General features: G+C 36.6%; 1 protein-coding gene across 1 annotated transcript in view; it reads left to right on the top strand.

Annotated features, from left to right (window-relative positions):
• Positions 1-22310, top strand: part of CPD (carboxypeptidase D) — a 61340-nt gene extending 39030 nt beyond the window's left edge. The window contains exons 9-21 of the mRNA XM_082604913.1: positions 3098-3200; positions 3930-4072; positions 5194-5363; positions 6709-7032; positions 8979-9174; positions 11396-11531; positions 12451-12582; positions 13382-13477; positions 13582-13646; positions 14812-14943; positions 15732-15917; positions 16219-16318; positions 17965-22310. Of these exons, the coding sequence (XP_082461039.1) occupies positions 3098-3200; positions 3930-4072; positions 5194-5363; positions 6709-7032; positions 8979-9174; positions 11396-11531; positions 12451-12582; positions 13382-13477; positions 13582-13646; positions 14812-14943; positions 15732-15917; positions 16219-16318; positions 17965-18191 (2010 nt within the window). The 3' untranslated portion in view covers positions 18192-22310. The remainder of the gene's footprint in view (positions 1-3097; positions 3201-3929; positions 4073-5193; positions 5364-6708; positions 7033-8978; positions 9175-11395; positions 11532-12450; positions 12583-13381; positions 13478-13581; positions 13647-14811; positions 14944-15731; positions 15918-16218; positions 16319-17964) is intronic.
• Positions 22311-24072: the final 1762 nt, after the last annotated feature.

The raw sequence follows: 24072 nt of genomic DNA, 5'->3' as shown, positions 1-24072 counted from the left end.
CTTAGATGACCCTTGAAAACATGCTTGGTGAAAGCACCCAGTCACAAGAGACTACATATTGTGTGATTCCATTTATATGAAATGTCCAGAATAGGCAAATCCATAGAGACAGAAAATAGACTGGTAATTGCCTTGGGCTTGGGATGTAGGGAGAGGCAGGGAAGAGGTTGGGAGGAAATGGGGAGTGCTGATGGGTACAGGTTTATTTTGGGGTCATGAAAATGTCCTAAAATTTACTGTGGTGATGGTCACACAACTGAGTGAATATACCAAGGACCATTGAGTTGTATACTTCAGATGCGTGAGTTGTGTGGCGTGTGAATTATATTTCAATAAAGCAGATTTTGAGAACCTAGAGAAGACTCAGGGGTGGGGTATCCATGCTCAGTTCATATGTAGGCTAAAAAAATGTCAAAAGTTATATGCCAAAATATTAAATGATTGGTGATCTCTAGGTTTATATATTTTTTCTTTTGGCTTGCCTCAATTTTCTAATCTTTCTACAGTAACTTTTATTATATTTTAAGTATAATGAAATTCAATGAATTCAATTAAGTGAAAGTGAAAAAATGGAGCTATACAGTGTGACATAATAAGTGAAGAGAAAATTTCAAGGAGGCATTAGTGGAAGACTGGTGATATTTGAATAAAATATAGGTTTTTTTAGGGGCTTCCCTGGTGGCGCAGTGGTTGAGAGTCCGCCTACTGATGCAGGAGACATGGGTTCGTGCCCCTGTCTGGGAAGATCCCACACGCTGTGGCGCAGCTGGGCCCGTGAGCCATGGCCACTGGGCCTGCATGTCCGGAGCCTGTGCTCCGCAGTGGGAGAGGCCACAACAGTGGGAGGCCCACGTACCGCAAAAATAAATTTTATATATATATATATATGTGTGTATATATATATATATATACACACATATATATATATAGGTTTTTTAGTTAATAGTATCATGCCAGTGTTAATTTCCTTGTTTTGATAATTGTGCTATGGTTATATAAGATGCTAACATCAGGGAAAGCTGGATCAAAGGTATATAAAACTCTCTGTACTATTTTTGCAACTTTTCTGCAACTCTAAAATTAGTTCAAAAGAAATCAAAAGAAAAGAATAAGAAAAGTGAATAGTCTCTGCTTATCTCCACTTCCTTATTGTTCTCTTATGCCTCAGTATCTTGTCATCTGTCTTCTGCCTACATTGTTTTACCTGGAAGTGCCCTCTCAAAGGTTGCCCGAAGTCTATTTTTTTTAAATGTTCTTGACCTCTGAAGTCTAATGCTCTTGTCTTCTCCCCTTGATCTCTGTTACATTATATAGCAGAGAGCTTTGCTTCCTTTTTTCTGTTTCAGTGGCTCAGCCTCTCTCTTTTACTTTTTTCCCCCCTCCATATTCTGTCCTTAGCCATTTTTACTGTCTTGACAATTGCATCCCGTTGCTTTAGCTGTCACCACTATGTAAATGCCTCTTTAAAAAGTTGTTTCATATAATGAAAGTTATTATAAAAAGATTAGAGACTATAGCCAAGCAAAAAGAAGAGAATAATTTACTATCTTGGCATATATTTTAGACTCTTTATATATGGACTGGGACTGGAGACCTACATCCTTACCCCCTGTCTTCTTTAAGTTGTCAAACTGTTTGCTTTAAAATTTTTAATTAGTTTTTTAAAAAAAGATTATCAAAGTAGAGTAGTGAGAATTAAAGAAGATGGTAAAATACACATGGTAAAACCTATGTGTCACAACCTTTCAGATGCTCATTATCTCTCAGTTGGATTATTTCAGTAGTACTCTGATGAGTCTCCCTGGCTTTGGTCCATTTTTTCACATTATTATCAGAATAAACTTCCTAGAGCCATGACTATATCATATATCACCCTTCCATCAGAAATCTTCACAAGTTCCTTATTGCTCTGAGAATAAAGTCAAAATGTTAACAGCAGTTGCCCAGAACTGTGGTGTCTAGAGTGGGATTTATACTAGATGATCCGTTAAGATGTAGGAAGAATATATTAGAAGTTCTGTTTTTAAAATGTTTTTTTAATGCAGGTTTGTAATATACATACTATATTAATTAGTACAGTAGTACATCTATATAATTTATAATCAAATGGATAGATATTGATGGAAATGGAGATAGGGATATAGAGACATAGAAGATGTGTACAAGTGTTTAGTGGAAAAACCAGAGAGCAAAAGAGCATGTACACAAATATTCCAGTAACCTAAAACAATAGCTTTCATTTGATAACAGAGTGGTGGGATCATAAGCCTGTAATTGGTATGTTAAGTTTACAAAAGGGGGTTGTTTTGTATATTTTAAAGTTAATTCTCAGTGATGGGAAAGTGAGAAATTACTTTTCTCTTTACACTTTTCTGTACTTTTTTTCTTTTTCTATTTACAAGAGAGAAATGAAGTTTTGACCATCTTTCAAAGCTTACTTTCTTCAGGAAAATTCCCCTGCCACTCTAGTCAGAAATAATCATTCTCTCCTCTAGCTCCCCGTAGTGTTTATTTGTGCCTCTGCGGCAGTTTTTCTTACTCTCCATTGAACAAGCAATTGCACACGTGCTATGTAGACACTGCTGGATGCCGAGGACACAAAGACACAAACTGTTTCAAGGAGTAGTGTGTTGTCTTTAGGGGGAAAAGAGGTGCAACCAGTTTTAACAGGATAAAATAATTGTACAGAGTGCAGTCAAAGCACAGAGGGGCTACCTTAGTCCCCAAGAAGTCAGAGAAAGATGCTTACTTTCCATTGTGTGTGAATTACCTCTTCTGGACTTTAAGCTTCTTGAGATCATGAAATGGAAGTATGAATATGAACAGTGTTGTTTTTGTTTTTGAGAGGGGTTGGGTTGCATTTTTATATTACTTGTAATTACAAGTAATAAATGAAGTCTTCACTTTTTTTTTTACAGGGCATAAACTGTTTAGCTTTGATTTTAAAAAGTAGGTAGTAAGTCACTGCTTCCCATGACTCCATCCACCCCCACATATACCCTATTGTTAACCACTCTTCCTATCTTTCTTTATCCTTCCCATGTTTTTTGATGCAGATACAAATAAATACAAGTAAAGATTCTTTTTTTTTTTCCAGGAAAATTCCCAGATGTTTCAAGGTAGACCTTGCAAGAATATGTACCCTAATGAATATTTTCCTCATGGAATAACAAATGGAGCCAGTTGGTACAATGTCCCAGGTAAACATTCTTTTATATTAAGGCCGTATAACTTGATGGATTTTCTGTCCCCCTGGATGGTACTGCTTGTTACTGATTTTTTAATTTTGAGAAAGAATCATTCTTTTAAAAATATTGTATAAATAGTTTAAAACATTCAAATTACCGGGGCTTCCCTGGTGGCGCAGTGGTTGAGAGTCCGCCTGCCAATGCAGGGGATACGGGTTCGTTCCCCGGTCTGGGAAGATCCCACATACCGTGGAGCGGCTGGGCCCGTGAGCCATGGCCGCTGAGCCTGCGCGTCCGGAGCCTGTGCTCCGCAACGGGAGAGGCCACAACAGTGAGAGGCCCGTGTACCACAAAAAAAAAAACAAAAAAACAAACAAACAAAAAAACATTCAAATTACCGTTTCAACTATTTTTAATATTTGGTGCACTTTGACTTTTGAGTAAAATAATGTACTGAAACTTCATGAAAGTGTTATATTTTACTGCTGGCTATTACAAAGAACTTTAGATGTGCTAAGAAGAAGAGTGTGAGCTACACTTGAATTCTTCCTGAACATGAAAGTACAGATGTTTTACCTGTACCACAAGCATCAGAGAGCTCTCAAATGAACGCATTATTGGTTTTCAGCCATGCTGATAAAAGATGAATTTGGCTTTTTACTAGAAATGTTGCTTACAATTTGGAATCTGAGCTAGTTAGAACTTCTTCAGAGTAACTGATTTAAAATTTTTATCCTTCAGGTGGTATGCAGGACTGGAACTATTTACAAACAAACTGCTTTGAAGTGACTATTGAACTTGGTTGTGTGAAATACCCATTTGAGAAAGATCTGCCAAAATTTTGGGAACAGAATCGAAGATCTCTAATCCAGTTTCTGAAACAGGTGACGATTCTGGAGTGATGTATGAAATTTCTCCCAAGAGCAAGAAGATTTTTGTGTGTACATGTGGTTTTCACACATTGATTTTAGAATACACCTCATTTGAATTCCAGTTTGACCTATTCATGTTTTCGTATATTTATCTAGAAAATTCACGGATGTAAATGAGTTTATTTATATGCACAGAGAAGAGTTAAAAATGATTAAACAATATAGTGATGATGTTTTGCACTTAATGGTTAGTGGTCACTTTTTACCCTTGTCTTTATAAAGGGCTATTATAGATTGGGTACATGCCTAAGAAATTGTCAAGTGATAAAGATGGGCTATGGGGTAAATTTTTTTTTTTTTTTGGCCATTGGTTTACTGTGAAACAATTAATTTCCTTTTGTTTGGATGTGCATCGTGGCCAATAGGTAAAGACTATAAGAAATATGCTAGTAGTGGTTAAAATTATTAGGATAATCTGACTAATACTTTGTGCCAGTACTTTGCTGAGTAGAGTGGCATAATGGCTGTGAGTTTGCATACTAATTTTTTAGAACATTTTATTCTGAAAATTTGTAAGCATCAGGAAAAATTATAAGACTAACAATAAATACTACTATTCCTTTACCTAGGTTTAACAATTTTTATACTTTGCTGCATTTGTATTTTATATATATATAAACACATACACACTTTTGTTGAACTATTTCAGTATAAATTGCAAGTGTTATGATATTTATCCCAAAGTATTTCGGAATACATCTTCTAAAAATAAGGTTAATTCTCCTACCTGACTTCTCCAGTTGCTATTATCTCACCTAAGGAAATTAACAGTAACTCCCTATACTACCTAATACCTAATCCATGTTCAAATTTCCTCCACTTGTCCTCAAAATGTCTTTCTGTAGCTGATAGGAAGATAAAAACAAATCTAACTTATGAAAAACTAGCCTTTCAGAAACTGAAATATTTTGTTTAATGGGCGGTTACATTTAGCTTTACTCTGAGCTCCTGAATTCCTATTTGTTCTACATGTTTACATTATTTAACAATCTGTTATTTTGGATGTGAACTCCCAAAATAATTAGATGATGATTTTTATCAGTAAAATCTGGGTGTCCTTGTGCTTTATCCAGGTTCATCAGGGTGTCAAAGGATTCGTCCTAGATGCCACAGATGGCAGAGGTATATTAAATGCCACCATTAGTGTTGCTGAAATTAATCACCCAGTAACTACTTACAAAACTGGAGATTACTGGCGTCTGTTGGTTCCAGGAACTTATAAAATCACAGCATCTGCTCGAGGGTGAGTTACTGAATGCTTTGTAATTGAGTGCTTGGAGATGAAACAAGCATAGTTCCATTCTAAAAGATTATTGCCAGAAAGCCCTGTAGAGGCTAAGCAACCTTGAGTTTAACGCTGAGAAGTTTAGAGCTGGTTACACATTTGACTCTTCTCTGGTGGCACCGTGAGTACATGAACCATCAGATGTAAGAAATCTGTGAAATTATTCACTTTGAACTGTAGCCTCTTTTACCTTCATCCTCTCAGGTCACCTTCCCCTGTCCAGATGTAAAGCCATAGTGACTGATTTCCTTCACTATGGGTAACAGTTCTGGGAAGTACTTGTTAGTAGGGAAAAAAAGACTTGTTCTGCATACTTCTAGTATGTTGTCCCCCAAATACCACCACTTTACATTTGTACCCTTTTAAAACTCTTTCACAGACACTTATTTTTTATTATTGTACCTTTGCCTTCTCGCATCAGTGAGATTTTCTTACTTACTGCTAATTCTCTGAGAAAAGCCATTTTCATATTTTTTACAGTTTTTCTCACCACAAAGATATATTTACTTGAAAAGAAAAAATTAACTTATGACCTTTTCCCTTGGAAAAAACTTAATATTCCTTATGGTTCCTCCTCCTTTACAAATACCTTAGAACTGGAGCCACCTTACTTTTTAGTCAAAACTTATAATTTTTATCCTCTTGTAGTTTTCTTTTTTATATTTGATACATGTAGGTGTTCCCACAGAATATTTTCCCCTCCCCCTACTAGCTCTCTTATATCTGAAGAGTTAGTTTGAACACTCATTGAAGTAAGGGTAAATACATGGAAACATTTAAAGTTATTGTTACCTTTTTTTAAAAAATGGTTTTCAAATACCAAGTGGTCTGTAAATGAATGGGTTAGAACTTTAACGAGTAAAGAAGTCTATTCTGGTTTTTTTCAGTTTTGGCATAGTATTGGAAAAACCAAAGCATCAAGGTATCTGAAAAATGGGGCAAGAATGATGCGTTTGGCAGAGAATGTCCTAAGTTAGTACTTCTCAAACTTTTCCCACCATATTCCCTAATGACAGACAAGTGAACTCAGATTCCAGGAGTATACACTGCAAGCATGAGCTTTCTTTTGAAGTCATATATTTAATCTTAAAAACTCATTTATGTTTTATAGTCTACCCTTGTATGGTCTTCGTTAATGTTTAAAACAAATCTTAAGTTCTCACAAAGTTAACAATTTGACCCTTTAGGGAGATGCCCCACATTTATCTCAAGGATTCACATATCCTCTGCACACCTCTGTTTTCCCAGGGTTTGGGTCCTCCAGCTGCAGAAGCGTGGCTCTGATCTGTCTTCTTTATTGCAGGTATAATCCAGTTACCAAAAATGTGACCGTAAACAGTGAAGGTGCTGTTCAGGTCAACTTCACACTTGTTCGATCTTCAACAGATTCAAACAATGAATCAAAGAAAGGCAAGGGGGACAGCACCAACAATGAGGGTGCCAGCGATCCGACTACTAAAGAGTTTGAAACTTTAATTAAAGACCTTTCAGCTGAGAATGGTTTGGAAGCCTTCATGTTACGCTCCTCCTCAAATCTGGCTCTTTATCGATACCATTCATACAAGGACTTATCAGAGTTTCTGAGAGGACTTGTGATGAACTATCCACATATTACAAATCTTACCAAGTAAGTGTCACCTTCTTGCTGCCCTTTTTTCCTCTTTCTTTCTCCCTTTCTCCTTCCCTCCCTCTTTCTTCCTTCCTTCCTCTCCTTCCCTTCCTTCCTTCCTTCCTTCCTTCCTTCCTTCTTCATTTTAAAGAGGTTACATCATTTAGCATAAACCACATTAAATGGTTCTTGTAATTTATTTAGAGATATTTGGGAGCTGAATGTATAGAGAGTTGGATTTCACTTATTTTGAAACAGATGTTTGCTTGGAGATCTTTCTAACAATGAATCTTGGAAACTTTTATGAGAAACATTGGAGCAGAATTACTTGTTAGTTTAGCAATGTGTGGCCTGTGCCTCCAGAAAATGTAAAATCATTCTTTCTAACGATAACTTTGATTTCAAAACCTTTCTACTTCTCAGCTGCAGATTCACGTTCTGACTAAATATTTAGTTTGTTTCATTTTGCTGGGGGCAGGGACAAATTTGGAACTATGAGCTCTCTTGTCAGGGATCATGTTTAACCTTTTCTTCAAATTAGAAAATGAAGCCTGGTTGGCTGTCATTTTCTGTGCTTTAGTCTCTACTCACAGTCATGGTTCCCTGAAGCCTTATGGACATATGTGATTGAGGGTTCTGGGAAAACATGCAGTACTGGCTTATGTAAAACTGATGGCTGAGACAACTTTTACCTTCACTTCTTAAGCTTCTCTGCTTCACTTTCACTGTCTCAAAACTATTTCCTTGATTTGTTGATTCCTATTATTTGCCTATTTTAGGGCCTTTACATTTCACCCTGAACTTACAGTTCTCTACTACAAACCTAATGAACATTAACTAGCCTTTCACTTTTTCACTTTTTTTCCTTCATTGGTTCTTTTAATTTTACCAGTAAATTTACTTTCTCAAATACTGGTTTATAATGTCTGTAATTGCAAAGACTGATATTTACTTTGGCAATACCAATTACCTCTCTTCCGCAACTGACTCTTGAACATTTCTGCCCAGGTCAGGTTTTAATACTGTCCATGTTAGTGCCATATAGACGTTACAGACTTTCTTATTTTAAAACAAAAAATTGGACATTATTTTGCTATCCATTTACTTAGTTCATTTAAGTTTTTTTTTTTAACCTTTCAATTAAACATGCACTTCTTAGTTAAATATTTCCCCAGCAAATAGGCAACACCTGCCAGTGGTGGGACACAAGGCAGTTTTAGGTGGTCCTCCAATGTTTGCTAAGTATCATTAAATACCATTGTGAGAAAGTGGTACTTTGTCTATTCTATTAATCCTCAATTTAATGGCAATATTATTTTTTCTATCTAACTCTTGTAAATCTCCCTTTATATCAAAGAAAGCAGGCCTTTTCAATTAGTTTTGCTGTAATCTTGGTACTGCATTTAAAGTTTAAAATGTCTTATTTGTGTAAATTAATTTAGATTTTAAAAGTAAGGTGCTCTGCATTTGTGTATATTTAAATATTTCCATAATAAAAATTTAAGTGAGTTAACTTAAAAGATATATGTTAACTAGGGACTTCCCTGGAGGTCCACTGGCTAAGACTCCATGCTTCCAGTGCAGGGGCCGCAGGTTCGATCCCTGGTTGGGGAACTAGGATCCCACATGCTAGGCGGCACAGCCAAAAAAAAAAAAAGACATATATTAACTAAAGAGTAGTATAGATTATAGAAGATTGGGTAAATATTATGAAGATGATAGGAGAATGACAATATGGAGGAATGCTGAACTAAATCATAATCTTTCCTAAATCTGATAGTATCTCACATCTATTTGACTTTCTTTGATTAAAGGAATCTAATTTTCTTAAAGTAGTCTGACATAAAGATTTACTCTTTAAAGACTTTTCAAATTTTGTTCTCATTTGTTTTTTTAAAATCTGTAAGGCAGCGTTAACATAATACTTGATTACTTGCTGACTTTTTGTTTCTGGTTTTTGAAAGTTTGGGACAGAGTGCTGAATATCGTCACATTTGGTCCCTTGAAATCTCCAATAAGCCCAATGTATCTGAGCCTGAAGAACCAAAGATTCGTTTTGTTGCTGGTATCCATGGAAATGCTCCAGTTGGAACTGAACTTCTTTTGGCTCTGGCAGAATTTCTCTGCCTAAACTACAAAAAGAACCCAGCTGTTACCCAAGTAAGAAAATAGCCTGTTTTGACATGTTTTAAAAGGAAAAAGCTCAGTGATACACTGATATCAAGGCACCATTTTTTTAAATTTAACTTCCTGTTAGGTTCTATACAGAGGTACTTTTAAGGTCATTATAAACTTTACTCTTTAAAAATGGACCTTGGTATATAGTCATTGTTAATAGTGTCTTTCTATTATATTTCTTTGTATATATTAAGAGCCATAGAGGAAAAAAACAAGAAAGATTTGCATTCAGTCCTCTATTCCTTTATGTTACCCTTCCAATCTACTCATAGTGATGTATATTCTACTTAGAGGGACTTCCATTGCCAGTTATTTATAACTAGGATACTATATTGAAAAATGAGGTAGAGAAATCGGGGTTTTTTTCATGTAATAAAGATGAAATTATTGGACACCTTGGATGCTAAGAGATTTTAGAAAAAGTGATATGGCAGTGCCTACTTTAGTTGCCCGTGACTATAGAATAGAACGTTGATCCAGAAGCTGGTTATGTATGATTAAGCAACCTAGTTTCTGTGTTGTCTTAGGGAAAGGAAGGAAAGAGTGTGCATCTGTCTAGAACACTCACTAATTGGCACTGTCTGTATAGAATTTAGGAAAGGGGGAAATTACTAGTATTTGTTTAATACCTACTATGTGCTAGGTACTTTACATACATCATAATTTAATCCTCAACCCTGCAATTATGTTAGCTTCATTTTATAGATGTGAAAACTGAGGCAGAGATATTTGATAACTTACAGGAGGTCACACAGCTACTAAGTGGTAAGGCAGGGATTTGAACCCAAGCAGGTCTCACTCTAAAGCCTGTGCTGTTCTGTTTTACCCTACTGCCTCCCCTGAAAGAAATTTGGAAAGAATTGATATCATGATTTCCTAAATTTCCATTTATTTTACCATTTTCAGCAAAGTAGATCCCATTGACTTCTTCATGTGAGTTGCAGGAGTATTTCAAGGATTTTTGTTGTTGTTCTTTTTTAAAAGGGAGATTACCTAGGACAGTGGTTCTCTACCCTGGCTATACATTGAAAACATCCGGGAAGCTTTTACAAATACCAATGCCTGGGCTCCATCCCCAGAAGCATCAATATTTCTTTAAAAGCTCCTTAGGTTATTGTAACATTTGACCAGAGTTACTACCTACTGATCTTAAGGTTATAAGAGACTATATATCCCAGGTAAAACATCTACCAGGAATTTCAAAACTCCTAGTTTAGGAGAATTTGCCTCACTGGTCTAATTAGGCTTAGATCACTTTAGATTGCCATTTGTTTTGAGCTGAGTGCCAGAATTGTCTGGAGAGTTCAAGGAAATATACATATACCCAGAGACATATGGCTAAGCCCAAGCATAGGAAAAAAGTCTCCCTCAGAGATTCCAGCATAAATGGATTAAAGGATTGCAAATATATTTTCAGGCTATTGACAATTTTACTAGAATAAATAAACCAGGGATCACTTATTCTGATTTATTATTAGAAATATGTAGGATGAATTATATCAGAAATTCATGCCATAAATGTAGGTATTAACACCTCTGGATATGGCTCATTTGAAGGAGAAATTATGAGTAAGACAAATATCCCACCTCATTTTTTTTTTGATATGCTGATTTCAACTCTTCTGTCTCATTGTTTCCAGACATACATTGATATTTGTCACATTATATGTTCCAGTTTTTAATCTGGAAGTACAATATTATTATTAATACAGTATTATTGTGTTTATTGTATTTGTATTATTTTTATTTATTGGTCAGTTATTATTGACCTAAGCCAGTGGTCAGCAAACTTTTTCTGTAAAGGGCCATATAGCATATATTTTGGACTTTGTGGGTCAGATGTTGTGTGTTGCAACTACTCAACTCTGCCATTGCAGAACAAAAATAGTCACATGAATGGGCAAGGCTGTGTGCCCATAAAACTTTATTTACAATAGCAAGCAGCAGTCTGGGCTTAGCCTACAGACAGTGGTTTCTGACCCTGTTGTAAGATATTGGGAGGTCTCTGGGAACAGTAGCTGTGCAGTTTTTTGTTTCTTTTTTAATTTTTTTGGAGCAAGAGAGAATTTTATTTATTTTTCAGTTCTGCCTTTTAAATCTGTGTTTAAAACAAACAATAAAGACTTTCTGTTTGAAGCATGGGAGGGTACCTTTTGATTCCACATAGACCTAATAAACTCATTGATTTCTGTTTCCATTTTAGTTGGTCGACAGGACTAGAATTGTGATTGTCCCTTCTCTAAATCCAGATGGGCGAGAGAGAGCACAAGAGAAAGACTGTACTTCAAAGATAGGACAGACAAATGCTCGTGGCAAAGACCTGGATACAGACTTCACAAGTAAGACCAATATTTAGGTCATTAAAGTACTTTGTAGATAATTTTATTTCTCTTTGCTAGGAGATTGGTTGATCCTATTTTATAGATGAATAAGGGGTGCTTTCTTGTCTAGGATGTACAATATAAATGAATAGAGACATCTAGAAAACTTTTCAAATTTTTGTTGTTTTTCATTTGCAAAAGTAATTCAAGTTTTTTTCTTAGAAATTCAATCAATAATATTGGGGGGGAGGTTTTCATCATAGTCATACAGAGATGTATATTCTCTCTCTACTCTCTTATATATGAGTGTACACACATGTACACACACACACACAATGTATGTGTGTTTTGATTTGAAGGGGCCTGTTTCTTATTAAATAGGATCATCAGCTATACATATTGTTCTGCAACTTTTTTATTGGATATATCATTGACATCTATCTATTTCAATACTCATAGATCTCTAACATTCTTATTAATGGCATCTTATTATGCTATTAATATATGGTAGTACTCTAGTTTATTCAACAATTTCCCTACTGATGGACATTTAGTTTCTTTTTAATTTTTTGCTCTTGCAAACAATGCTTCAGAAAATACCCTGATTTCTGAAAATCTTATTTTCTTTCAAGGATGGGTTATTATTTTTTAAAAGAGGATATGTCCATCCCTTTTTGTTTCCAGTAAGAACTTTCTTAAACTTGGTTAGAGTCATTAACCTTTCAACATTACCCTAAAGTGTGTAAAACTCAAAATATCCTACCTCCTAGGATGTATCTTTCTTGCGTGAGGTAGTGGCTTATGGAGTAATAAAGTATTTATCTACAGATTTTGTAAGTTAGCCTTTTGACTATGCTGAAGTAGGGAATATTTTCTTAGCTGCTCATACTAAAAATGTAAAACTTGATATTTTATGTTTGACATTTCTATCTTTTAGATAATGCCTCCCAACCTGAAACTAAAGCCATCATTGAAAATTTGATTCAGAAACAGGACTTCAGTCTTTCTGTTGCTTTAGATGGTGGTTCAGTGCTGGTCACATACCCATATGACAAGCCAGTACAAACAGGTATGTAGAATGTCACTTTACATGTGTACTATTTAAGCTTAAATAGGAAATTTCAATTAGGTAATATCCCTTCTAAAATTTTTTTAAATGGTGAGCATTTGAGCACACTGCATGAATAAACAACCTAAGAAGACTGTACATACATCAACAGTTCAGTTGCTTGGAGGAGGGAGGTCAGATCTAATGATTACCTAGCTTTATTCAGTGTAGCCATCTTGTCACATCTGCTCAGTTTGTACTCCATAAACATTTATGGAACAATTATTATGTCTCTAGACATTGGAAATACAAAAGTGAATAAGACACAATGCCCACCCCAAGAAATCCATATTATGTAACCAAACATTAACAATACAGAATTGCCCTCTCCTGCTTTAAACCTTGACTGACTGGTTGCACCTTGTGGTGAGTTAAACAGTTGCCTGTTGAATCTCTCTGAGGCCATTGTATATGGAGATATTTTGTGTTGCTTTCAATGCAGCTTACAAGGAATATTGTAATTAGGCCACAGTCACCCCCAAACGTAGTAAAACATACCAAAATGGGTTTGTATTTTAGTGTGATAACTGTTAAACTCGCCGTTAGTGCCTTTTAATATAAGGAAGATGCTTATCTTCTTGGACAGATTATCTTGGGGTGCACAGAACCATGTGCTTAATTATAATAACTCCTCAATAAACTTCAGTGAGGTACAAGATTTACTAGAAGGAAAGGAATATGACTTTTGTGTCCATGAAGTTGAACTTGGAGAAAAATCTTTTCAATTTCTCCGCTAACTTCTGTATTTTTCTTTTTGTAGTGGAAAACAAAGAGACTCTAAAGCATTTGGCATCTCTTTATGCAAATAATCATCCATCGATGCATATGGGTCAGCCCAGTTGCCCAAATAAATCAGGTAGGTATTTTCCCTACCCTTTGTTATTGTTGTTGCTGTTTTGGGAGAGAATGAGGACTTGCCTTCTGATCTTGTTGATCCTACATCTCTCAATGCTTTTATAGATGAGAATATTCCAGGAGGAGTGATGCGTGGAGCAGAATGGCACAGTCACCTGGGCAGCATGAAGGTATGCTTTATAGAGTACGGTGAGAATGGAATTATAAATACGTATTGGACATTGAGTGAAAGAATAGGTGACTTTTCTGATATAGTAAAGTGAATGGCATCTGCTTTGTGGCTTCCTTGACATGATAGCCCTTAAATTAACTAACCTCTGACAGCAATTTTTTTTGCCATTTTAACCATTTTTAATTATAATTTCAGTGATATTTTAATTACATTAACAGTGTCAGGCAACTATCACCATATCTATTTTCAAAACTTTCATTACCCCAAACAGAAACTCTGTGCCCCAAAGCAATAACTCCCATTATCCTCTTCTCCCAGCCCCTGGTAACTTCTAATCTACTCTCTGTCGCTATGTATTTGCCTATTCTGGATATTTCATATAAGTGGAATTGTACAATATTTTTTCTTTTGTCTCCAGCTTTTTTCACTTAGCATAATGCCTTCTGGGTTCATCCATTCTGAAGCATACATCACCTACTCCATTCCTTTTTATGGCTAAATAATATTCCATTGTATGTGTAGATCACATTTTGTTTATCAGTTCATCTTTTGATGGACAGATGTTTCCACCTTTTGGCTCTTGAAAATAATACTGCAGTGAACATTTGTGTACAGGTATCTGTTTAAGCCCCTGTAAGGAATGGGAAGTAAGTGGTAAGTTAGATTTTGGAACCTGTCCACACAAGTAGTTCCTACCTAAATAATTGCTATATTGCTGTATGGTAGGTTCGAGCCTGCAGATTGAGGGTATCAGAGAGCAAATACTTGTGCTTTTACCTCTAAGAACTCCAGAACAGCAGTAACAACAGTGAAGTTCCAGGGGTTAGAGGGAAGCTGGCCCTCTGCATGTACTTACTCATTTATTCAACAAACCCTAATAAGAACCCCTCTACTGCCAGTCACTGTAGGAAGCACTGGAGATATAAAAATGAATTAGACATAGTCCCTGATCTTAAGAACTCTCTTAGGAGTGGCCATGTTTGTGACTGGTTATAATACCAAGTGGTTTATTTATATTTGCTGTAAAATGCTGTACAGATTCTTTGTTTACATCGCCCAGCTTTTCTTTTTATTCCATTCATTCCATTTGTCATATTACATAACCTCATTCTTACTTTTACTTATTAATTTTCCTACATTTGTTTTTGAATCTTATATTCCAGGATTATAGTGTTACCTATGGCCACTGTCCAGAAATCACAGTATACACAAGCTGCTGCTACTTTCCTAGTGCAGCACAACTCCCTTCGTTGTGGGCAGAAAATAAAAAATCTCTTCTTAGCATGTTGGTGGAGGTGAGTCTTTCCCTTTTAACTAGAAGCAAACTCCCAGGAATATGGTCAATGAAAACCTTTATCAAAATATTTTCTTAATCTTTTACCAAAATTTTGTATTGTTTATTTTAAATGTATGTAGAAAGGAGAGGTTTTTTTTTTTTGTTTGTTTGTTTTTTTTTTTTTTCTTTTTGCGGTATGCGGGCCTCTCACTGTTGTGGCCTCTCCCGTTGCGGAGCACAGGCTCCGGATGCGCAGGCCCAGCGGCCATGGCTCACGGGCCCAGCCGCTCCGCGGCATATGGGATCCTCCCAGACCGGGGCACGAACCCGTATCCCCTGCATCGGCAGGCGGACTCTCAACCACTGCGCCACCAGGGAGGCCCGAAAGGAGAGTTTTGTTCATTTTTTATTGCCTAAATAGGTGCCATGAGTTCGCATATCTGATGTATATTGAGGTAATTTAACCCTGTGAGATGCTGCAGGTTCTTCCATTTGAATATCACAGAGTTACTCGAGACAGTGTCCTGTGGTGGGAAATAAAGCATTCAAGACGTCGGAAGATTTGGGTTCAAACATTTTAGGCTTTGACTCTATCGGAGGCCTCTCTCCCATTATTTCCATCTCTGTGCCTCTGAAGCAGTGAATGAGTAGCAAACAAGGTCAGAGTCAGTGGGGAGGGACGAATAAGCTAGACTTATAGAGGGTTTTGTTGTTTTGTTTGTTTTTGTCAGGCCTCAAGTTATGGCCTCTAGAATATCTGGCATTATGAAAACATAAATTTATATCTTAAACATTTGTTTTTTTAAGGTTCACAAGGGAGTTCATGGATTTGTTAAAGATAAGACTGGAAAACCAATCTCTAAAGCAGTCATTGTGCTCAATGAAGGAATAAAAGTACACACAAAAGAGGGAGGTTATTTCCATGTACTATTAGCCCCAGGTGTCCATAACATCAATGCCATTGCCGATGGGTATCAGCAACAACATTCCCAGGTAAGAAACTCAACTTGAGTGGTCTCATGTAAATTTTTATTATTAATAATACTTACATTTAATTTGAAACTCTTGTTAGAAAGCTTGTGGGGAATAAAGAAAAATGTGACCACCTCTTGATTATGGTATCTTGTTATCTTTCTATCCTTTAGCAACAAAAAGGGAATTTTTGTAGCATTTTGTGTACTTTAGATGACAATGAACCATCTCCTTGGTTTGCTATAAAAGCCCTAGGAATATAGCAGGGATACAATATACCTTAGGTAAACTTTTTCCTAATTCTTGCACTTTATCTTCCTAGGTCTTTGTGCATCATGATGCAGCCAGTTCTGTGGTAATAGTCTTTGACACAGATAACCGGATATTTGGTTTGCCAAGGGAGCTTGTGGTAACTGTATCAGGTAAAAAAATTTAAATTTTCAGTAGTTGAAATTAAAACCAATCCTGACATTTCAATTTGAGAGTGGATCACCTCCATAATCACCCGAAAATAATCACTTTTCTTCTCACGTCTCCTATCTAAACATGATTTTCCTGGAACACTATTTTCTCATATGTTCTCATGGCTTGCCCCATCACATTTTCAGGTCTGTACTCAAATGTCACCTCCACAGAGAGGCCTTCCCTGATCACCCTAGCTAAAATAGTACCCCTGTCACTATCTCACTGCCGCTTGTTTCTGTTAAAACACTTGTCGCTACCTGCAGTTACATTATGTATTAGTCATCTATTTGTCTGTATTCGATCTCTCCCACTAAAACATAAGCTCTGAGAGGACAGGGATTTCATCTGCCTCCCAATGTCTAGAACCATGGGTTGGCATGTAGTGGGTCTTAATAAAGAGTTGTTGATTGAATGAATTGCTTTATACTAAGATCATAAGTCCCTTGGACTTTGACTTATATTCGTTCTATTTTTTCCGTGATCCTGGAAGGAGGGAATATTTGTTTTCTCCAGGCTTAATGTGTGCCATTGCTTGAATCACTGAAAGTTTAGAAAGAAAAAATGTGGTAAATAATACATACTCTGCTGTATTGTATCTTTTGACACAAAGAACCTTGGTTCATTTCTAAGTACAACTTGGACCTGATGCAAAATAACCAAGTTTTATTACAGGGTGTGTTGGAGAGAGATCCTTAGTTGAGAGAGAGTGGTATATTGGAAACATGGTCAAATCATAGAGCCTGTTGTGGGGTGTTTATGGTAGAGTTCTTAACTTGAATCGGATAAAGCATAAATCACTAAGTGCTTAGAAACATAGGAGCTGGGATTCAGTTTAAATCTGGCTCTGCCACCCATTTGCTGTTGTGAACTTTATTTTTTAATATTTGGCTGCGCCGGGTCTTAGTTGTGGCACCCAGAGTCTTCATTGTCGCGTGCGGGATCTTTAGTTGCGGCCTGTGGGATCTTTAGTTGTGGCATGCATGCAGGATCTAGTTCCCTGACCAGGGATCGAACCTGGACCCACTGCACTAGGAGCCTGGAGTCCTAACTACTGTACCACCAGGGAAGTCCCATGAACTTAATTTTTATTACGATTTTATTGGTAATTTTATTGGTATTATTTTCTGTTACTAGACTGTTACTCTGATAACCTTATGTAAAAATATTTTAAATAAATGACGGATTTGGAATGAGATGAAAATTTACCAGAAAGGAAAAGTAGAAGTCATTGACTGATGAAAAGCAGGTTACACAACAGTAGACACAGTTTGATTTCATTGTGGTAAAAGAAAAAATATATGTGTACATACACACACGTGAAGGAAAATCCAGAAAAAATATGCCCTAGGGTTGTTAAAGATGACCTTGGGGTAATGGAGATGTGAAGTGGAGTTTGGGGTATGGGTTTTTAGTATTTTGCTTATCTGTATTTTTCTAATTTTGCACATGATACATGTACTACTTCTGTAATAAAAAAGGTTTTTAAGTGAATGAAAAAAAATAAAATAAATGAAGGGCATAATGTAAAAAGTGCTATTGTAAGCAGCTGCTTATTTATATTCTTCAACTAGAACACCACTCACGTGATGGTTTTGGTTGACAGGTGCCACCATGTCGGCATTGATCCTAACAGCTTGCATTATTTGGTGCATCTGCTCAATCAAGTCTAACAGACACAAGGATGGCTTTCATCGGCTCAGGCAGCATCACGATGAGTATGAAGATGAAATTCGCATGATGTCAACCGGCTCCAAGAAGTCTCTCTTAAGCCATGAGTTCCAGGATGAAACAGACACTGAAGAGGAAACATTATATTCCAGCAAACATTGAAACACACACCTTGCATCTCTCCCAGCATAAGTACCAAGCAAAGTTACAGTTCCTTTTGGGAGACACTGCATTAAGAAGAGAGACTATCTTGCTTCTTCAAAGAGCTTTGGGAAGTTAACTTGCTAAATTTGTTTTCTCTGTGAATTTGGCTGACAGTTTTGAACTTCCCCTCCTTAACGTACTCTTACCTTAAAAAAAAAATCTGCTTTCTATTTATGCAGAGATGGGACAGCCACTTTGTTTTTCTTCTTAATTTAAGATGAGCTGTTTGGAGCTTATGCTATAACTGAAGAAAGCCAACTAGTGGATGTTGTATTTTGCACACCAGGTGTTTACTAGTGGCTTTAGCTTTTTCTCTTTGTTTTAAATGGCCAAAAGAATCCAGAAACAATAAGGCAGGGACAGCAGTCAGAATCTGACATAAAGCTTTAAAAACTCGAGGTTTTTTCAACCTATTGAGGAGTACTTTTCTCTAGTTATTAAATAGCTGGAGTTTCTCTTATTATTCAGGTTTAATGGAGGCTGAATTGATTTTGAAACTTATGTAACATTAGGAAATGATTAAACGGGCTTCCGTATTTGGCTTTCTACCTGTTCCAAGGCTAGATCAGAACTAGTGGGCTGTGCTCTAAGCAGGATTTCACTACCTCTTGTGTAAGGTTTAGCAAAGTTGCAAACATCCCCATTTTAAGGGAGAACTTGTTGACTGTTGTAAAAGATCTCAGTGTCCATTTGCGTAGAGCTGAGAGGGAGATCTAGCAAAAGCTAAAACTCGTGTGGCCTATCTTTTCACTTGGTAAAAACCCACAGGTGCTGTTGCTTTTATCTGTGAAGCACTAGTTTATTCTAGGAATGCCTAATTCTTTACTATTTCCTAAATCTGAACCTTTTTCTACGTTGTACACTTAGGGTTTTCAGATGACCTGGCAATCGACAAGATCTGAATTCTACTGAAAAGACCTGGAAGCGTGGAAGAGACCTACTTACACATTCTTAACCTACATTTGAACGCAGAATATCTACACTCCTTGTTAACCCAAGCCAGCACCATATCATAGCATCCTGTTGTTGAAATAGCTTGGCCAACCTTATTCGTAAAGGCCTCTGCGTGTAATTGGGTTCTTCGTCCTAATGTTTCATTTGACAGTCTCTTCTTGATCAACCAATTTTTTAAAAGTTCACTTGAAAGCACTTAAACATGGCTCCCTCCATTTAAAAAAAAAAAAGTAACACTATAGTGAGAAGGTGTTATCTTCAGTGCCAGTGGGGTTACTGCAAAGGCCTAAAAGATTTGCGTTTTATTGTGTCTGTCATATCATGCTATTCAATGGAAATGATGCTTTTTGTAAGTATGAGTCTTACCAATGATCCAATGGTTTAATACCTTTGAATGTTTTAATGGCCAAGTTGCTGCTGAACTTGTACTAAATCAGGGGATCAAAAAACTTGCTCTCATCTTTTCAAGTTGTATTCTATATCCATTAATGTATCTGTCATCCCAAAGCCTTCATGTGGAGTGGTTTACCACCCATCTAGGTCATTCAACCAAGTATTGTGAGAAATGTACCCAAAGTGGCTTCATAAACAGAGATTTGGTTTAGCAGGAATAATGAAGTCATGACATTTATTAATGAGTATCTGTGCTCTAATTTGGGTGGTTCCGGGTTAAGCCATTCTGGTATTAATCCTGTTATTAACAACTCGAAATTTTGAGCCCTTGCCACCCCACTCTTAGCCTACCATGTACACAGAACAGAGTTTGTGGGGTGCTAATACTTAATGAAATATACATGATTTAATTTCTTCTAATAATACTCTACACTTTCCTTAAGGGGATGATGTGGTGGTATTGCTCTTTGCAGCTTTATTTTTGAGTGCAAAGTCAGAAAACCATCAAAGGGCCTATGAGTGGCTGGCTCTGCTTGGGACATTGCAGGTAGAAATGAAACAAAGCTGACATGACAACCTTTACTTTATTAGCATTGGTCTTCACTAGAGGATGCCTTTTAAATTCATCTCTGTCTTAAACCTGTCTTTCACTGTACATCACAGTGGCTGGAGTCCATGCCTTTTAAGCATGTGTAAACTATTTTTAGAGATGAACGTATAAATAGTTCTTTTAATAATTTTTCCTGAAAGGAAAACCAAATTCTGCTATGAATCTTGAATCTCTAATGAATTTCTAAATAATGCATTGCTCTGGAAAACAAGGCCTTCTCAGCCTATGTTACCTGTTAACATGAATGTACAGGATAATGACTACTAAGGCTGTGTTCTCTGCCCTGCTTTGTCTTTTATTTGTGGATCTAATCTAATCTGAGACCACATCAACTGCTTAAGGCGTTGAAGCCATGTGGCATGGGGAATGCATTTCTTCAGTATTTCTCCTAAAGACTTTCCATTTCCTTGGAGTCATGGAGGCAAGTAAGTATCACAGTATTAAGAAATTTGCCCAAGCCTGAGTTGTGCCTTTCTTTACTCACAAGGCTTTTTTTCTGTGTGTCCTGGTGATCAGTTTGTAAGCCTTCTTCCCTCCTAGCTCCTTCATAAAAGCAAAGTGATTGAGTAGGTAATGTTCAAAGTGTCTGCCTATGTAAATGCACTTGTACTGATTATGCAGTTCAATAAGATGATCTCAAGTTAATTTCAGAAGGAAAGATCCTTTCGTTTTGATGTTTTTTGCTGAACATTTGAGTAGTTGTTGGGATCCCATCCAGTTGAGGAATGCTTGCAATTCTCTTTGGAGGGAATGTGCTTTGAGACTTTGTCATCCTCCAGAAAGGAAACGTAATGTATATTTGGCCCAGCGTGATTGATTGGTTAATCCTTGGTAACTTTCACCTGAATGGGATTTGCTGAATTAAAGAATATTGAACTTAAAACTAATTATGAGTTGACAAATAAATAAAAGGTAGTGCTTATGCCTGAGCTTAGTGTGTTTCTGAGCTAACACCAGGTTACTCAGTAACCGGGACCTGTTCTTCTATTTCCACTTTATTCTCAGCAGTAAATCATTTTATTTTCTTGTGGCCTGAAGTGCACTTGTGCCAGGTTTTGTCCTTGCTGTATTAAAAGCTTCTTGGCTATGAATGCTGTAATAGTGCCCTATGTTATGGTTCTCTGGTGGAATTGTTTTTAACAGTAGCAGCTTTTTTTTTTTTTTTTTGCTGTACGCCGGCCTCTCACTGTTGTGGCCTCTCCTGTTGTGGAGCACAGGCTCTGGACGCGCAGGCTCAGTGGCCATGGCTCACGGGCCTAGCCGCTCCGCGGCATGTGGGATCTTCCCAGACCGGGGCACAAACCCGTGTCCCCTGCTTCGGTAGGCGGACTCTCAACCACTGCGCCACCAGGGAAGCTCTAACAGTAGCAACTTTAATGTTACTACAAAAAAGTCCACTATGGTTGACCTTCTAAATAGCAAATTTTTGATAAATATTTGGTTTCTGATTTGCTTTAATTAAAGTAGATTTGGGGGGGTGATGAGAGCCCTTGATTAATGTCAATTAATGTCAGCTGAACTTGGATTTCCAGTTCATGAAGAAATATTTCCCAACATCCAATCCTCCTATTTTTAGCAATAATTCATTAATATTCCACTTGACTTTCAGAATATTATCCTAGTTGATTTCCATTTGGCAGAATCTATTGTGAAATTTGAAAATAGGCTACCATTTTGAGGCATTTGGATATAAATTATATAAATATGTATGATTATGGCTTTTACAAATGGTATAACATGAGTATACTAGCTACCTTCTATGCTGGCCATGCTGCAGACTTTCTGGAGGTATGCCATAATGGTATTTTTTTACACACAGATTAAAAATCAACTTTTCACCTCCCCATTTTTTCAGAGTGACATTCCCCAGCTCCAGAACAATCTATAGCTATTTATATGAGGTGCCCAAAACTCATTCATCTCAAGTGCTTCAGTCTTTGGTTCATTTTCATGCACTGTGCCTTCAAAATGAAATTTTTAAAAGGGACTTTAAACAAAGTTGAATAGTAGTTTTAAAAAGTCAATCTGTGTAATTTATGTGAAATCTAACTGTAATGAGGGCCTTTCTGTTTTTTGTATGTAAACAGATCTACTAATCCTGTATAAAAGTTATTTTATGATGTTTGTCTTTCTTTGTGTTTTGTCTCATAATCTTTTTTCAAAAGCAATAGACCAGAAAAAGTTACTGTTCCAATTCGAAAGTTATGGATTTAGTTTTTCTACCTATATGAGGGGAAAGATAGTCCCAGGCAAGGAATACAGGTTGTTAGCTGCAGAGTGTTTCTGTCTTCATGAATTGACTTAAAATAAAACTATGTTTCTGGAATAATTACATAGTAGCCACAGCTCAGCTAGATTGATATGTGTCCAGTCATTCCACAATGAACATAATAAAAGTGGCCATTGAAAGGTTTATGTACCCATTTCAAGGTTGTTTGTTTAAAATTTGGTTCTTTTTACAGATGAGCCGAGTTAGAGTAATGTGTCCTGGCACTTTTAGGCACAGTGGCAATGAATTTAATATCCCCTTTTCATTTAGCAATAACTTGTTGATACTGCTGCTCTAATAGGAATTGGGAAAACAAAGTTATATAAAAAACATGGGCTCTGCTGACAAGGAATTCATACTCCAGACCAGAAAGGTAGAAATGGAAATAAGCTGTACTTCTATAGTGACTGGTTCCTCTGAAAAGAAAGTCTGCTATAGAGGAAGTGCAGCATAGAGATCTGAGCTTGGACTTTGGAGTTGAACCAACCTCAGACTGACTCTTGGCTCTGCTCTTGCTTCCTGTGTGACTTAGTTTTGTATAAGCTTCTTAACATTCTCTGAGTCTTAGTTTCTCTACAGGTTAAGGAATAATACCTGAAAGGATTGTAGCAGGAATTAAGCGACATAATGTTAGCAAAGGGCCCAACATAATATTTGACTCAGAATTGAATTACCATGGTAACCAGCATAATTTGCTGTTTTCTGATCCCTGTGAAAGAAAGTTATTTTATCAAATACATGAACAAAGATCTGTTTACAGGTGGCCTTTTAAATGTAGAAGAAATCCCTAGACATGAATACTAAAAATGAAATAAAAGTTTCCATTATGTGGTTCCATAAATTGTCTATAGCATGGCAGTAAAGTTTTAAATTGTGCCAAATGCTTCATATTTGTTTTTAAATAAAATTAGATTATGCTTATTCAGTGAAAACAGCCTTACTTAACTGCTGCGAGAAATATGAACCATAAAGATGGCTCTTTTTCCCCCAACGTTTGAAATATTTTCCTGAATTTTTGTCTGGGGTTTTCTCATAACTCAATCAAGAAACTTTTGGTTTGTGTTATAAATAGTAACCTACCAATTATGTTCAGTTTTTCAGATCTCTAGAAGCTGATTGTTCTCAGCAAAGTAAACATGAATGCTCGATTGCTAATGCACTACTCAGTTATGAATAAATGCTATCATGTAGGTCTTCCCCTCTTACTCTCACTTGCAGTTAGAATGCCAACTGATGCTATGCTGTTTACAAGCCTCAGATAAATACACCATTAACTCCCAATTCAAAAGCAATGAAATCAGCCTATAAAGCCAAATTTTAACTTTAGTATCACAATTCCCACCTACATTAATCAGTAGAGTGTTAAAAGCAAGCATGTTATTTGGCATTGTGTCTGGAATCCTATTCCGTATTACTGTGTAAACAAATATCAACGAGGCAAGCAAGAATTAGAGTAGAAAGTCGTTCAAGTTTAGAGGCCAGCCTGGAAAAAGCTTGAAAGCAGAAGGGTGAGAAGCTTGATTAGATTGAAAAATGTGATCATTGGAAATGGGAGTATATAGAGATGGATGCCTCAAATTCAGCTAAGACAGTTTATTGACTCAATTAGAAGC

Source organism: Mesoplodon mirus, assembly GCF_964341445.2.
Source record: "Mesoplodon mirus genome assembly, chromosome: 18".
NCBI lineage: Eukaryota > Metazoa > Chordata > Mammalia > Artiodactyla > Ziphiidae > Mesoplodon > Mesoplodon mirus.
The sequence above is the reverse complement of the archived record's forward strand: the minus strand, read 5'-3'. Positions and strand labels throughout refer to the sequence as shown.